This window comes from Delphinapterus leucas, chromosome 12 (assembly GCF_059928025.1).
Source record: "Delphinapterus leucas isolate spDelLeu-1000000601 "Yukka" chromosome 12, BTC_Dleu_Yukka2, whole genome shotgun sequence".
Classification (NCBI taxonomy): Eukaryota; Metazoa; Chordata; class Mammalia; order Artiodactyla; family Monodontidae; genus Delphinapterus; species Delphinapterus leucas.
This window is the reverse complement of record NC_143140.1, coordinates 13,540,598-13,557,901: the sequence shown is the minus strand read 5'-3', so window position 1 is coordinate 13,557,901 and position 17,304 is coordinate 13,540,598. Positions and strand designations below refer to the sequence as shown.

The 17,304-nt window shown below is 36.5% G+C and overlaps 1 protein-coding gene across 1 annotated transcript in view; it reads right to left on the bottom strand.

The window, feature by feature from the left end:
- The window catches only part of COL19A1 (collagen type XIX alpha 1 chain), a 356,054-nt gene that overhangs the window by 285,473 nt on the left and 53,277 nt on the right, over nucleotides 1-17,304 (bottom strand). Inside the window, exons 7-8 of the mRNA XM_089921716.1 lie at nucleotides 14,689-14,814; nucleotides 13,578-13,640 (exon numbers count right to left, since the gene is read on the bottom strand). Of these exons, the coding sequence (XP_089777842.1) occupies nucleotides 13,578-13,640; nucleotides 14,689-14,814 (189 nt within the window). The remainder of the gene's footprint in view (nucleotides 1-13,577; nucleotides 13,641-14,688; nucleotides 14,815-17,304) is intronic.

Genomic DNA, 17,304 nt, shown 5'->3' with positions numbered 1-17,304 from the left:
CATGGAGGCTAAACAGTATGTTACTAAATAACCAAGAGATCACTGAAGAAATAAAAGAGGAAATCAGAAAACACCTAGAGACAAATTACAATGAAAACATGATGATCCAAAACATATGGGATGCAGCAAAAGCAGTTCTAAGAGGGAAGTTTATAGCTGTACAAGCCTACCTCAAGAAACAAGAAAAATCTCAAATAAACAATCTAACCTTACACCTAAAGGAACCAGAGAAAGAAGAACAAACAAAACCCAAAGTTAGCAGAAGGAAAGAAATTATATAGATCCAAGCAGAAATAAATGAAATAGAAACAAACAAAACAATAGCAAAGATCAATAAAACTAAAAGCTGGCTCTTTGAGAAGAGAAACAAAATTGATAAACCATTAGCCAGACTCATCAAGAAAAAGAGGGAGAGGACTCAAATCAATAGAATTAGAAATGAAAAAGAAGTTACAAAGACCCCACAGAAATACAAAGCATCCTAAGAGACTACTACAATCAACTCTATGCCAAAAAAATAGGCAACCTGGAAGAAATGGACAAGTTCTTAGAAAGGTATATCCTTCCAAGACTGAACCAGGAAGAAATAGAAAATATGAACAGACCAATCACAAGTAATGAAATTTAAACTGTGATTAAAAATCTTCCAAAACACAAAAGTCCAGGACCCGACGGCTTCACAGGTGAATTCTATCAAACATTTAGAGAAGAGTAACACCCATCCTTCTCAAACTCTTCCAAAAAATTGCAGAGGAAGGAACACTCCCAAACTCATTCTGTGAGGCCACCATCACCCTGATACCAAAACCAAACCAAGATACTACAAAAAAAGAAAATTATAGACCAATACCACTCATGAATATAGATGCAAAAATCCTCAACAAAATACAAGCAAACAGAATCCAAGAGCACATTAAAAGGATCATACACCATGATCAAGTGGGATTTATCCCAGGGATGCAAGGATTCTTCAGTATACACAAATCAAACAATGTGATACACCATATTAACAAATTGAAGAATAAAAACCATATGATCATCTCAATAGATGTAGAAAAAGCTTTTGACAAAATTCAACACCCATTTATGATAAAAAAAAACTCTCCAGAAAGTGGGCATAGAGGGCACCTACCTCAACATAATAAAGGCCATACACGACAAATCCACAGCAAACATAAATTTTAATGGTGAAAAACTGAAAGCATTTCCTCTAAGATCAGGTACAAGACAAGGATGTCCACTCTCACCACTATTATTCAACATAGTTTTGTGAGTCCTAGCCACGGCAATCAGAGAAGAAAAAGAAACTAAAAGACTACAAATTGGAAAAGAAGTAAAACTGTCACTGTTTGCAGATGACATGATACTATACATAGAGAATCCTAAAGATGCCACCAGAAAACTACTAGAGCTCATCAATGAATTTGGTAAAGTAGCAGGATACAAAATTAATGCACAGAAATCTCTTGCATTCCTATACACTAATGATGAAATATCTGAAAGAGAAATTAAGTAAACACTCCCATTTACCAGTGCAACAAAAAGAATAACATACCTACAAATAAACCTACCTTGGGAGACAAAAGACCTGTATGCAGAAAACTATAAGACACTGATGAAAGAAATTAAAGAAGATATCAACAGATGGAGAGATATACCATGTTCTTGTATTGGAAGAATCAATATTGTGAAAATGATTCTACTACCCAAAGCAATCTACAGATTCAATGCAATCCCTATCAAATTACCAATAGCATTTTTTACAGAACTAGAACAAAAAATCTTAAAATTTGTATGGAGACAAAAAGACCCCGAATAGCCAAAGCAGTCTTGAGGGAAAAAAACGGAGCTGGATGAATCAGACTCCCTGACTTCAAACTATTTTACAAGTAATCAAGACAATATGGTACTGGCACAAAAACAGAAATATAGATCAATGGAACAAGATAGAAAGCCCAGAGATAAACCCACGCACCTATGGTCAACTAATCTATGACAAAGGAGGCAAGGATATACAATGGAGAAAAGACAGTCTCTTCAATAACTGGTGCTGTGAAAACTGGACAGGTACATGTAAAAGAATGAAATTAGAACACTCCCTAACACCATACACAAAAATAAACTCAAAATGGATTAGAGACCTAAATATAAGACCGGACACTATAAAACTCTTAGAGGAAAACATAGGAAGAACACTCTTTGACATAAATCACAGCAAGATCTTTTTTGATCCACTTCCTAGAGAAATGGAAATAAAAACAAAAATAAACAAATGGGACCTAATGAAACTTCAAAGCTTTTGCACGGTAAAGGAAACCATAACAAGATGAAAAGACAACCCTCAGAAGAAAAGACAGCCCTCACAGAAAATATTTGCAAACGAACCAACAGACAAAGGACTAATCTCCAAAATATATAAACAGCTCATGCAGTTCAATATTAAAATAACAAACAACCCAATCCAAAAATGGGCAGAAGACCTAAATAGACCTTTCTCCAAAGAAGACAAACAGATGGCCAAGGAGCACATGAAAAGCTGCTCAACATCACTAATTATTAGATAAATGCAAATCAAAACTACAGTGAGGTATCACCTCACACCAGTTAGAATGGGCATCATCAGAAAATCTACAAACAACAAATGATGGAGGGGGTGTGGAGAAAAGGGAACCCTCTTACACTGTTGGTGGGAATGTAAATTGATACAGCCACTATGCAGAACAGTATGGAGGTTCCTTAAAATACTAAAAATAGAATTACCATATGATCCAGCAATCCCACTACTGGGCATATACCCAGAGAAAACCATAATTCAAAAAGAGTCATGTACCACAGTGTTCATTGCAGCAGTATTTACAATAGCCAGGTCATGGAAGCAACCTAAATGCCCATCGACAGATGAATGGATAAAGAAGACGTGGTACATGTATAATAAAATTATTTCAAAAATGGAATATTACTCAGCCATAAAAAGGAACGAAATTGGGTCATTTGTAGAGATGTGGATGGATCTAGAGATTGTCATACAGAGTGAAGTAAGTCAGAAAGAGAGAAACAAATATCGTATATTAACGCATATATGTGGAACCTAGGAAAATGGTACAGATGAACCGGTTTTCAGGGCAGAAATTTAGACACAGATGTAGAGAACAAACGTATGGACACCAAAGGGGGAAAGCGGCAGTGGGTGGTGGTGGTGCTGTGATGAATTGGGCGATTGGGATTGACATGTATACACTGATGTGTATAAAATGGATGACTAATAAGAACCTCCTGTATAAAAAAGAAAAAAAAAGATTTGTTCATATGGTGGTATAAGTAATCCCTCTCTTGTATGTACGTTGTAATTATCTTTTCTCAATTTGTCTTTTCTATTTTGCCTGGCATTTTACTGTTTCTATAATCATATGTATGATTTGATTTTTAAAAAAAGTAGCATAGCTCAGCTCTAAGATATACAAAAAAAAAAAAAAGAAGTCTAATAATCTATTTTATAGTCCAAGTTCTCCAATGATTCTGTACTTGGCAAAAAAAAAAAAAAAGAGTTCCCATATTCAAGTAATTTTTAAAATCCCAATGATCTGAAATCTAAACAATCTGAACAATATATTTTAGGAAGAGATTGGTGAAATGGGTATATAAAGCAAATTTGGACTGGGGAATCTCTTCAAGAGTTAGGTGATTAAGTAGTATTCTCTTGGGGAAACGGCATTTTGAAGGATTCAGACCTTTAAACAAGTGTCTGAAGGAACTTTTACTTATTGAAGTGTCTTCGTTTAATGTCATCAGAAAGATTAAGCAAGAGGACAGCAGCCCAAATAATCATTAGCTTGCAGCAAGGTATCATTGTTTACAAAGTTTGTTGGGTTTTACTGAGTCTAACATTTACAGGAGCAAAGAATTTGCATATCAGGCTGAATAATTTCTAAAAGAAACAGAGCAACATCAGTGAAGCAGTCAGATATCAGAGACACGTTTAAGAAGGGCTCAGAAAATAAGTTCTGAACCTCCTACCGCTTCAGCTTCAGTTCCCCTCGTGACAATGATAGCTTCATAACCACAGGGGTCATGACCCTCTAGATAGTGAGGCTAAATGGACTCACTTGATAATTAGTGCAGCTAGAACAGCTACGAAAATTTATGTTAAATTTATTTTAGTGAAGAAGAGAATTTTCTTAGCATCAATATGTAAAACTCTAATAATTCAACAATTTAAGTGAAAAATAAGACAAGATAATTGCAGTCTAATTTACAAATATAACAATTTTTTTTAAGTTTCCTGAATAAGTATGCTAACCTCTTGTGAGTGGATTCATTATTTAGAATCATCTTTACAGTATTAGAGAAGACAATGTGAAAATCATTTTATTGATGGATTGAAATATATTTCTTGTATTTTTATTTATCATATTTCATGCGATACTTTATTTTTAAATGTTTATTTATGTCTGCAGTGAAATACATATTAAAAGATCCTATATCATGTGGTCGCTTATTTGTGGAATCTTAAAAAATGATACAAATGAACTTATCTACAAAAACAGAAACAGAGTCACAGACATAGAAACCAGACTTACAGTTACCAAAGGGGAAAATGGGGGAGTGATAAATTAGGAGCTTGGGATTAACAGATACACACTACTATAAATAAAATAGGTAAACAACAAGGGCCTACTGTGTAACACAGGGAACTATATTCAACATCTTGTAATAAACTATAAAAGAATCTGAGAAAGAATAGATTTATATATATATATATATATATATATATATATATGTATAGCTGAATCACTTTGCTGTACACCTGAAACTAACACAACCTTGTAAATCACCTAGACTTCAATTTAGAAAGAAAGAAAGAGAGAAAAGATAAAACATATCAATAAGTAACCCTCCCCCGCAAGAAAGATACTATACCAAACATAAAACAGTGAAATTAAGAAGCTTTGGGTCTCTTAGAATAATGACTAATGTTCTGAAGCAAGTGTTTTCTGCAAAGGACCAGACAGTAAATGTTTTAGAATCTCTGCCACAATTACTAGACACTGCTGTGTAGCACAAAAGCAGCCTTAGCCATTATGAAGACCCATGAGCATGGCTGTGCTCCAGTAAAACCCGATTTACTAAATCATACAGCAGGAATTTTTGGCAGCCCTCCTGCAGGGTCACAGTTTGCTGACTGCCCCCCGCCCCCCAAAATACCAGATTTTTTCCGTGTATTTTCCCTTCCTCTCTGATACAACCTGGTAAAATAGCTACAAAGCTTAATCAAGGGTCTGATCCACATACCTTTTCCCCAGGAATTCCAGGAGCACCCAATTCACCTTTAAGACCAACTGCACCCTGAAATATAGAAATGCTCATTAGGAGTTTTTTCAAAGGTGTATTAATTGCTAAGGTTGTCATAGATGAGTTGCTTTTGCTCACACCAAAGTGTGTGCCATTAAGTTCTTTTTTCCTATTATTCACAAGTCATTAAACTATACTTTTGACAATTAATAAATTATCAGAAAGTTAATAATAAATATCAGAGTGATAATCAAAACTCAAACTAGACATTCTCCACACAGACATATGCAGTACAGCTTTCTCATTTCTTTTATATTTATCAAAGGTTAAGGAATGATTCTATTGCTGTTACTTCAACTAGTACCTGGTACTTTCAATTCAAATAAGTCATGAAATTTCAGGCTCCAAGGTACCCATATTTTTATATTTAGTGTGCCTGACCTTCCATTACATCCTCCAGGAAAACACTCCCAAGCTGGGTCAATCCTTTTGTCAGTTTCCTTGCTCATCCACGTTAACTGGAAAAATCTGCTCAGTGAAGCTGATGGGCTACCTTTATCTGCCTTTATGGCTCTTTTACAAATTCAGTCTAATAAATTTATCCTTGAGACAGTGGACAATAATGTAAACTTTCTGAATGAATTTCTCTATTACTAATGCTTGGTAGAGATTAATCAACACATTAGAATTCTATGAGTATATAATACCATTATTACCCTGATATTACCTATTAATTTCAGATTTAAGGCATACAAATAAATGTCAACTTCAAGTTCCTATAGATTAGATGAGATTGTATCAGATGGAGTAAAATTACAAAAACAAAAAAGAACCTGTCAATTAATCCAATATGCTCAATATTGGATTAGAAAGGATGAAGAAATATTCTTTAATTCTCATATTGACATAGACAAAAATTCAAAACCATAAATATTAAATCTTGCTTCTTTGAGGTTATTACTAAGGGAAAAATATTCCTTCTTTTAAAAAATTATGAACATATTTTGATTCAATTATTTTTTATTGGTGTGGTGTGTCTTCAGAACGGGCACATGAGTAATGTCACACTGGAAACAAAATAAAGGGAAATTCACCAGTAATCTCTGGGTTAACACACTAGACCACTCAAAATGGAAACTTCCATACAGTGAGATTGGAAAGTAGGGGTAGTAGAAAAAAAACAATACCAAAGTTTTTGACTATAGAGTCAAGTAAGTTAACATTTCATCTTAAATTATTTTGATTTTCTCTAAAAGTATACCTACAAAGCAATCATTTCATAAAGCCTACACTTTTCGGGAAATTAACTTGATATGGAAGGTAATAATACAAAACTAAACTGGAAAATTATTCCCCAAATAGACCTCAGATCATACTCCTCCTTAGGTTCAGGAACATAGAAATTGAGCTGCTATGTTATAAAACTGAGGGAATTTCAACTCTGAAGTGGGTGAAGGTATTAGCAAGGGTATTAAAGAACTGAGAAAGTAATGTAGTTGCTAAGTAATTAGGCTGCTAACCACATCTGCTAAGAAAAGGGAATTAAAAGATTCAGAAAATTACAATCATTGAGTCTAAATGAAAGAAAAGTATTAATTATTATTTCAAATAATGTCATCCAGAGTTTAGTCTTGGACAGAGGGCATGGTTAGGATGGTCTGATTGGGTGGCCTGATACAGAATATTCATCACAGCTATGTGTTTATAAGCAGTGGTTGAATCTCAAACTATCTCCATGAAAGGGGGTCATAAGCTTTATGAAGAAAAAAGCAGTAAATCAGACTAATGAAGCATCACAGTGTGGATGAGAAAATAGGCAAATAAACACTAAGTCATCCCAAAACTTGTGGCTTTTCTCCAAATATTTCTGATTCATCATTAACTAGTGGGTAACATCAAGCTAAAACTAATCAGGTCACTATGTAAATTTTTTTTAATGCTTTTGTTTGTAAAGGAAAAAGTGTAGTAGAACATTAGTGAATAATATAACAGTTCTTAACCATTTAGCTTATCTAGCTCCTTCTCTGCAAACTGACTCTTCGCCCTGCTTGGCAAGGTCCACTGGGCAACTGGGGCAGAGAATTCACAGGTTCTAGAAACAGCTGAGTTGATGACTTAGACTTTCCTTGTGGTAGAATATTCATTCATTCAACGTATTTTTAGCTCCTATTATGTGCTGTTCTATGTATGGTGCTCAAGGAACTCATATTCTAGTGGGGGAATAAATGGAGGTATAATGATAACACGTCAAGTGACGATAAAAGTGCTAAGAAAAGAAAGACAGAGGTGGAATGAAGGGATGCTTTTTACACAGAGATGTCAGAAGAGGCCTTTCTATTTTTTTTTAATTAATTTATTTATTTTTTGGGGGGGCTGTGTTGGGTCTTCGTTTGTGTGTGAGGGCTTTCTCCAGTTGCGGCGAGCGGGGGCCACTCTTCATCGCGGTGCGCGGGCCTCTCACTGTCCCAGCCTCTCCCGCTGCAGAGCACAGGCTCCAGATGCACAGGCTCAGTAGTTGTGGCTCACAGGCCTAGCCGCTCCGTGGCATGTGGGATCTTCCCAGACCAGGGCTCGAACCTGTGTCCCCTGCATTGGCAGGCAGATTCTTAACCACTGCACCAACCAGGGAAGCCCCCAGGCCTTTCTATTTTAAAGTGATTTATGAGAGAGAGCCTAAATGATGTGAAGGAAAGAGAAATGTGAATATCTAGAACATTCCAGGTATATGTAGCCTGGTGCAAAGACCTTGGAACAGACATGAACAAGGGGAGAGTGTAGGAGCCACTATAGGGAGGGGTAGCGGGGTAGGGAGAGCTCTACACATTATGGGAAGTCTTGCGGCCCGTGGTTAGAGCTTCAGTGTTATCTTGAAGGGAATAGGAAGCCATGGGTGGGTTTTGATCCAGGTGGGACAAGATTTACTTACAGGATTATTCAGAACAGCTGTCTAACTCATAGTGTACAGGCATAAATAAAGTAAAATTTGCTCTTTATAAAGCTGCCACAGATGACAGTAAGGATTCTCAAAACGTAAGACCTGGGCTTCCCTGGTGGCACAGTGGTTGGGAGTCCGCCTGCCAGTGCAGGGGATGCGGGTTCGTGCCCTGGTCCGGGAAGATCCCACATGCCGCGGAGCAGCTGGGCCCATGAGCCATGGCCGCTGAGCCTGCACGTCCGGAGCCTGTGCTCCGCAACGGGAGAGACCACGACAGTGAGAGGCCCGCGTAACGCAAAAAAAACAAAAAAAAAGTAAGACCTTCAGAAATACTGTAATGAGTAATACATAATTTGGAAAGAGATTTGGGTACTGTATTCTCAAAACTTTTCTCATTTTATCTCATTGGGCCAAAAGTAAAATGAGAAAAATGAGAATGAGAAAAATTAAATTTCAAAAACTAGCACACTATATCTAAAAAACATCTTGTCAAATAAGATTGGGAACAAAAGACACAGATTTGAATGAAATACTTAAATCACTGAGTGATCTTGTGAAGAAATGACTGTCATTAAATTATTAATATTTACTATAAGTGGAATATATCAATTCAAGGTTTTTATAACCTAAAACATGTAATCAATTGAAAATTGGAATTATTTCACAAAATGAAGATGTGTTTGGTTTTAATCAAACCACATATGAAACTAAACTCAATCTAAAAGGATTACCTCTACCTCTCCTTCAACACATGAACAATTACACTGTGTATAGAAAAGTAGAGGAAACATACATTTGCTAAGTATCTACTATGTGCCAGTTCCTGGTACTAAGTATTCCTTCTTCACAATAAGCTGTTGACTGAGTGTTATTAAGCATCATTTTCAAAGCAAGTAAGAGGTGGACAGGATTCAATCCCAAGTGATTCAGGCTCCAAAGTGGTACTCCTTCTAATATACTGTCCTACAGCCCCTAAATATACTCTCTTGGTCTTACACACCAAAAGAAAAACCTTGAGAACAACATCTGGTTGCCTTAGTAACACTGCACTTCTGATCATTTCACAAAATCAACTATTCAATATGCCTTAGAGCAAAAATGACTTTTGATCTTCAAACTATGCAGGCACTATTTCGTGCACCTGCTCTAATAATGAAACTTATATACAAGACTCAAACACAGGTGGAAAGTCATCTTTATTTACTGCCCATTAAAGCTGCAGGATCACGTAGTACAATAAGAACAGAAATGTACTCATCAACTCCTCAAAAGGAAAAATACATCCATGTTTATTAAAAGAAGCTGATCACATTCATGGCCATGGTCATCTGAAGTTGTATTTGCACATCAAGGATTATGCTGGTTTAATTAAATGCTGGTGCATGTACTGAAACAATAAAGGAAGTATAGTGATTATTTCCCTTCTTTTGTAGATTATCAATTTATTTTATCCCAGCTGTCATTGCCTTGCCACTAAAATCTCTTGCCATTGTGAATTTTGTGTAGGCTGGAAGTTAAAACAAATGTTATTATTTTTTAAATGTATCATAAATGGGAAATTATGTAATACATTATAACTTTAAGATACATTTTGTATATTTTATAGATTTGGCATACAATAAATTTTCTAATAATTATGATCTTTTTTATTTCTGTGGTATCAGTTGTACCATGCCCTCTTTCATTTTTTATTGTTTATTTGAGTCCTCTCTTTTTTTCTTGGTGAGTCTAGCTAGCTATAGGCTTGTCAATTTGTTTCTTTCTTCAGAAAACCAGCTCTTAGTTTCACTGATCTTCTCCATTGTATTTTTAGTCTCTATTTCATTTATTTCTGCTTTAATTTTTTCTTTTTCTTGCGGTACGCGGGCCTCTCACTGTTGTGGCCTCTCCCATTGCGGAGCACAGGCTCTGGATATACAGGCTCAGCGGCCATGGATCACGGGCCCAGCCGCTCCGTGGAATGTGGGATCTTCCCAGACCGGGGCATGAACCCACGTCCCCTGCATCGGCAGGTGGACTCTCAACCACTGCGCCACCAGGGAAGCCCTGCTCTAATTTTTATTTCCTTCCTTCTACTAACTTTGGACTTCATTTGTTCTTCTTTTGCTAGTTCATTAAGGTGTAAAGTTAGGTTGTTTATTCGAGCCTCTGATTGTTTCTTGAGATGGGCACTTATTTCTGTGAACTCCTCTCTTAGAACTGCTTTTGTTGCATCCCACAAATTTTGGTATGTTATATTTCCATTTTCATTTGTCTCAAGGTAATTTTTAATTTCTTTTTTGATTTCTTCTTTCACCCACTGGTTGCCCAGTAGCATGTTGTTTAATCTCTACATTTGTGAACGTTCCAGTTTCCTTCGTGTAATTAATTTCTAGTTTCATACCACTGTGGTCAGAAAAATATGCTTGATATAATTTCAATCCTTTTAAATTCATTAAGACTTGTTTCATGGCCTAAAATACGATCTGTTCTAGAAAATGTTCCATATATATTTGAGAAGAATATATTCTATTGATTTCAGAGGGAATGTTCTGTATATATCTCTTAAGTTCATCTGATTCATCTGTCATTTAAGGCTAGTGTTTCCTTATTGATTTTCTGTCTGGATGATGTATCCATTGATGTAGTGGGGTATTAAAGTTTCCTACTATTATTGTATTACTGACTACTTCTCCCTTTAGGAGTGTTAATATTTGCTTTATATATTTAGGCACTTCTGGGTTAAGTGCATAAATACTTACAAATGTTACATCCTCTTGTTGGATTGACCCCTTTGTCATTATATAAAACCCACCTTTGGCTCTTATTACATTCCTTGTTTAAAGTCTATTTTGTCTGATATAAGTATAACTACTCAGCTTTCTTTTGATTTCCATTTGCAAAAGATTGCAATATCTTTTCCAATCCCTTCACTTTCAGTTTGTGTGTGTCCTTACATATAAAGTGAGTATTTTATAGGTAGCATATAGATGGATCTTCTTTCCAAACTGTATTATACAGTTATAGTAATTAAAACAGTGTGGTATTGGCATAAAAACAGACACATATATCAGTGGAACAGAGCAGAGAGCCCCAAAATAAACCCACACATATATGGTCAATTAATTTATGACAAAGGAGTCACAAATATATAATGGGGAAAGGATAGCCTCTTCAATAGTGTTGGCTATTTACAACAGCCAAGACATGGAAGCAACCTAAATGTCCATTGACAGATGAATGGATAAAGAAGATGTGGTACATATATAGAATGGAATAATACCCATAAAAAAGAATGAAATAATGCCATTTGAAGCAACACGGATGGACCTAGAGATTATCATACTAAATGAAGTAAGCCCTACAGAGAATGACAAATATCATATGGTATTGCTTATACATGGAATTTAAAATAGAATGATACAAATGAACTTATATGCAAAACAGAAATAGACCCACAGACGTAGAAAACAAACTTATGTTACCAAAGAGGAAAGGAGGGAGTGATAAATTAAGAGTTTGGGATTAATATATACACCCTACTATATATAAAACAGATAACCAACAAGGACCTACTGTATAGCATGTGGAACTATACTCAATATTTTGTAATAATCTATAAAGGAAAAGAATCTGAAAAATAATATATATAGATAACTGAATCACTTTGCTGTATACCTGAAACTGACACAACACTGTAAATCAACTATACTTCAATAAAAAATAAATAAAATTTTTAAAATAAATAAATAGTGAGTGCTGAGAAAACTGCAGAGCCACATGCAAAGAAGAATGAAACTTGACCACTATCTTATACCATACAAAAAAATTAACCCAAAATGGATTAAAGACTTGAATGTAAGATCTGAAACCATAGAACTCCTAGAAGAAAACATGGGCAGTAAGCCCCTCAACATACATCTTGGTGATAATTTTTTTGAATATGTCTCCAAAAGCAAAAGTAACAAAAGCAAAAATAAACAAGTGTGATCTCAAGGGCAAAAATAAATGCCCATCCCAAACCCAAACATTTCTTCTCAAGCACTTGCTTAGGTGCCAGAAGTTCCCATGGAAGGTACAATGGTGGACCCTCCTTTGGGAGTCAAAAGACCAAGGATGGCTTGGCTGAAGCTTGCTGTGCAACTTTGAGGGATCAGTCATTTCACAAACTTCAGTCTCTTACCTTTTAAAATAAGGAGTCCATGTAGATTATATAAATAATTTAGAACCATGGACTTCCAAGTTAAGGCATGAAAAGAATTTAAATCTGTTCTACCTTGGAAAGATAGTAAGAACATAATCAACTCCTAATCTTAGCAGGAATTAATCTACCTAGTTAGCTAACAAAAGACGTGACTCATAGAAAACAAACTTATGGTTACCAGAGGGAGATGCAGGGGGAGACAAATTAGGAGTTTGGGATTAACATATACACACTACTACATGTAAAACAGATAACCAACAAGGACCTACTGTATAGCACAGGGAACTATACTCAATGTCTTGTAATAATCTATAATTGAAAAGAATCTGAAAAAGAATATACTTATATATATAGATTCAGTTATATATATATATATATATATATATATATCGCTGAATAACTTTGCTGTACTCCTGAAGCTAACGAAACATTGTAAATTAACTATACTTCAATTTAAAAAATGGTTAATAAAAAGACATGACTCAAAGAGTGAGGAATAGACAGTTCTGTTTTGAGAAAGACAGGGAGAAAGGAAAAGCATGGATCCTAGCTAGACTCAGATCTGCACAGGTCCAGCTCACCCACCATCTTCTCCAGCAAACTCTCTCCCCAGTCTCCCCAAGACTGTTACCTCAGGGCCCCTGCAACCCTCCTACAGCACCTAACTGGTGTGGCCTTTTAAGGTCTTCTCTCTCCTTCCAGATGTAAAATCCTGGAACATAGCCTATTCCTTCTATCCGCTCTAACACCCAGCACTAGGCCTTACGCAGAGCAGGTGCTCAACAAAGGTGACAAAGGTGACAACAAAGGGTGGGGAAGAATTTCAGTGGAGACCTATCAGCAGACAGAGAAACAGGAGTTCGTCACATACCTGGAGAAGAAAATGCTAAAGAAGGCTACAGCCCAACTAAAAGACACTTTCTTGCTTCACAGTTTTGCTTGTGGTTTACAGGTACATTTTAGGCCAGCCTTCCAGTTGGAATGCGAAAACAGACTTACATGCCAATATAGTCTTCCTTATTTCAGTGATCAGGACTTAAATACAGCCCTCGATAGGCTTTCACAGAAATGTGCATTTGTATGGGACACAGGAAAATGAGGTGGACACAATTGTGAAGTCACTTTTGGACGAATCCTCTTTTGTCCCGACAGCATTGGCTGGTGTCTTACCTGCTCTCCTTTGTCCCCCTTCTGTCCAGGTGAGCCTGGAACTCCCAGTAGTCCTGCTTCTCCCTGAGCAGAAATGAATTTTGTGTTATCAAATATTCTGTCACATTGAACTAAAAACACATAGTCTATAAATAAGAAGTTGACAATAGTAAGACAAAGCTTTCCTTTCCTGGGAGCTGATGCAGGTCCCTCCACTGGGAGGCCCTTCTCCCCTCATCATAAGGCTCACTACCCCCTATTCCAAACGCCTGCCAGCATCATCTCCTCCCCGAGACCTTCCATGGGCTGGAACATGCGCTCTACTCCACGCACCCTGCACCTCGTACTAGCCTTTCGCACGGAGCTTCCTGTGCAGGGCTATTTACTTGAGGAAATGTAAGCTTCCTCTAAACTCCCACCTCACCCTCCTCCCCACTACTCCAGCCAGGAAGGGAAGTGGCGCAGGATGCTCTAAGCCTAAGCATGCATCAAGTCATGGTGCCGGGGACCTTCTGCTCTAGAAGCTGGGGCAAGTTTCTCTTCCTTTTGTACTAGTGTAGAGGAAAGCCGTCCAGAGATCACTCAGGCCTCTAAGTGCCATTAACATCCACAAAAGACGTTTGTGTAGCCCAACGGGCCCAGGCTTCCTGACCAGGAAGGGGCAAGCAAAACAAATTCTTTGGGCAATAACAGAGCTCCTCTGCACTTCCTGTACAACTCACTGCAGAAAGGAGTGCTGGATGGATATCTGGGATACTGGACAGACACGGTCCCCACACTACGTAGAGTATCTTTGGGTATGCGTTGAAGGGCAGGCACTGCGTTTCCTTCATCTGTGAATTCGCAGAATTGAAGCCTATTCCTCACATGTGTTATGCCCTTGTACTTAGCTGTTGTACAGGTGGTTCCTCTCTTTATTTTCTTCTACTTCCTACCCAGGAAAGAAGGTCAGATGGCCTCAGAACCCTCCAGATCGAAATCCAGGAGATCCTATCCCCAAGCCCCTTCTCTTAACCCACCCAGCGACTGAGAGGCCCAGGCACACTAACGGGAAAGACCAGGGCCACACCCGCAGGGCCTGGCTCACTGTGTGGCGTGGCTTTTCCGTGGGCATAGGGGAAAGGGAGCATACCTTGTTTGGAATGCACTGGCACTGGTCTGTAAGTTCCTGCTTTGCTGGCAGAAATGCAGACATTCTACTGGCATGAGCGGGTACCAATGATGCTGCAGTACTTCCAAAGCTATGCTGCTCTGGGCACTAAAATCCAGAAAGAGGCTTTAGGATATGGGGTCAATTCCAAACATGATGACATTCCCAGCACTGACTCTCACCAAGCTAGACATGACTGGTGTTTCTTGCCAGAACTTCCTTCTAATAACCAAAGGTTGACACCAACCTGTGAAAGTCCATAATGATTTTGCCCTTTCACTAGACCCCTACGTTTTTATTACACTGACAACACACTAGAAATGCATTAAATTGTTGGTTTTGGTGAGAAATTCTAAAGCTATTATAGGTGACTTTATGACAAGTACAGTAATATCAAACGTTTACAAGAATTACAATTGCTACAATAAAATACTTTATACAAATAACATTGGTATATGTGTTTTGGGAACAAATTTTAAAATAAAAGAACGTAATTTGAACTTTTAGAACATCGTTTAGTTCAAAAAGATGATGATAAAGGCATGTAAAAGTAGAAAATAAACTCTTTTTATGCTCTAAGGTAGTATGTATTTAATCAAAGTATGTATATCTTATTCCAGTCCATTGTTCTTTATTCAAAAGTCTCCACTGTAACAGACAAGTGATGACTTTTATAACTTATCCAGTGTGTTCAGAACATGTGGGGACGGCCACGTGAAGTGAAATTTGGTTACAAAGCAATGAACTTTTTTTCTGTCAAAAAATAAATCCAGATGGCCGTCTGAAGAAGATAAATGCATCCTTTCCTCTCAATATCATTTACCAGAGTCCTTACTACGGTTTGTAACTCTGAATTGGCAGTTTCATGAATTTGCAATTTCATATCTCTGAATTTGCATTTTAGGGGGAAGTGTTCACACATTACTTTATGTACTACAAATTATATATGCCTGGAAAAATATTGTCAGGATACAAAATTAAAATATTGTCTGTGGTTATTTATTGTGATGAGATCATGGTTGATATTTATTTTCTTCTATGAAGTTGGCTGTATTTTCCAAATTTTATATAGTAAACATACATAACTTTTCAAACAAAATAATATTTTGAAAATGTGTGTAGCATTCTAATGCTTGTGAGCACAGTAAACACGGTAAGAAAAATAGCTCCCAGAAAAACTGGGACTAGTTTCCTGTCTTTACCACTAGTTCTATCACATTTACTCTCTGCAGATTTAATGATTAGCTCTTTAGTTATCATCATAAGTTTCCAAGTCCACAAGTCTAAAAATTACATTAGAATGAAACACACAAGATTATCACCAAAATGATCCATTTATGTCCTATGATTTGATATGATTTTCCAGCCAGTTCCTGTCCCGTGCCCCGTGGGTTCAGTTAGATAATCAAGACCTATTCCGAGCTCACAGTTTTGCTCTGGATAACTGATTCACTACTTTAAGACTTTAAAAGCATGTCTCAGGCTTCACTATAAAACTGCCCACACTTTCCAAAAAGTGCCTACAGAGAACATAAGATGTACAAGTAAGGATCCCCTGCTTCATAAAACCTCTGGTTTTGATATGACACATATTTAGTTAATTAACCCTCAAAATTTTAATCATCTTTCTCCTTTATTTTCAACAAATGTTGCTGCTTTTCTCCTCTCTTCCTCTTTATTCTTCATTCTCTCTGTCTAGGTCTGTAGTCATGAAATCTGACTGCTTCAGAAAGAGAAACCCTAATTAATAGCAGCAAAGAAGTATATTTATAGATTATCCTGAATAAATTTCACTTTTGAAATATGCTATAAAATATTATTAACAGAAAGGATGCCTGATTTGAAATTACAGGACAAAATTAGATTTTTAAGCGAGTACATTAAAATTTGCTGAGTTCAAATATTTTTCAAAAAATATAGTTGATGCCAAAATTAGAGCAGATGCACTTAAGTATCTTTTATATAATATTTACCTTCCAAAATATATATTTCCATTAAATGTAAATATAGCACACATCCATTTCCTGTTAACGATTAACAGAATGGTGATGTCCACCCCCAAATACTTATCAGCAGGAAAATAAGCAGTCTTTTGTTATTTTTTTCCAAGGTTGGAGATGATTTCCTACCTTATTTTTCTACTCTTTAAAACCAAATCTTTTTCTAACACGATTTAAATTTTTTTTTCATGATGTGTGGGGTCATGTCACCGCTTTTAATTATCAAGCCACTCCATCGAATCCATCATCTATTTCCTTAAACAGTTTTCTCATAATTCAAGTTGGAGTGACTATTGGTCAAGAGCATAATATTTAGGTACCTCAAAACATCATGTTGTTACTTTTCAATCAGGGAAAATTCGTATTTTAAAAGCTCTCACATAAAAGAAGCATAATTAATTAAAGAAAAACTTCTGGAGAATTCACATCTTCAAGATTTAAATGTGTGCCTCCAGGAAGTCTAGGTATTTCAAGTCTGTAGATTGGCATTCTAAATTACCTTTTCAGATATTTATAGAAAGATATTTGGCTGGCTTTCCTTGCAATGAGAGCCATAAACTGGGTTGGAGATATGGTTTATAAAACCAAGTTACATTAG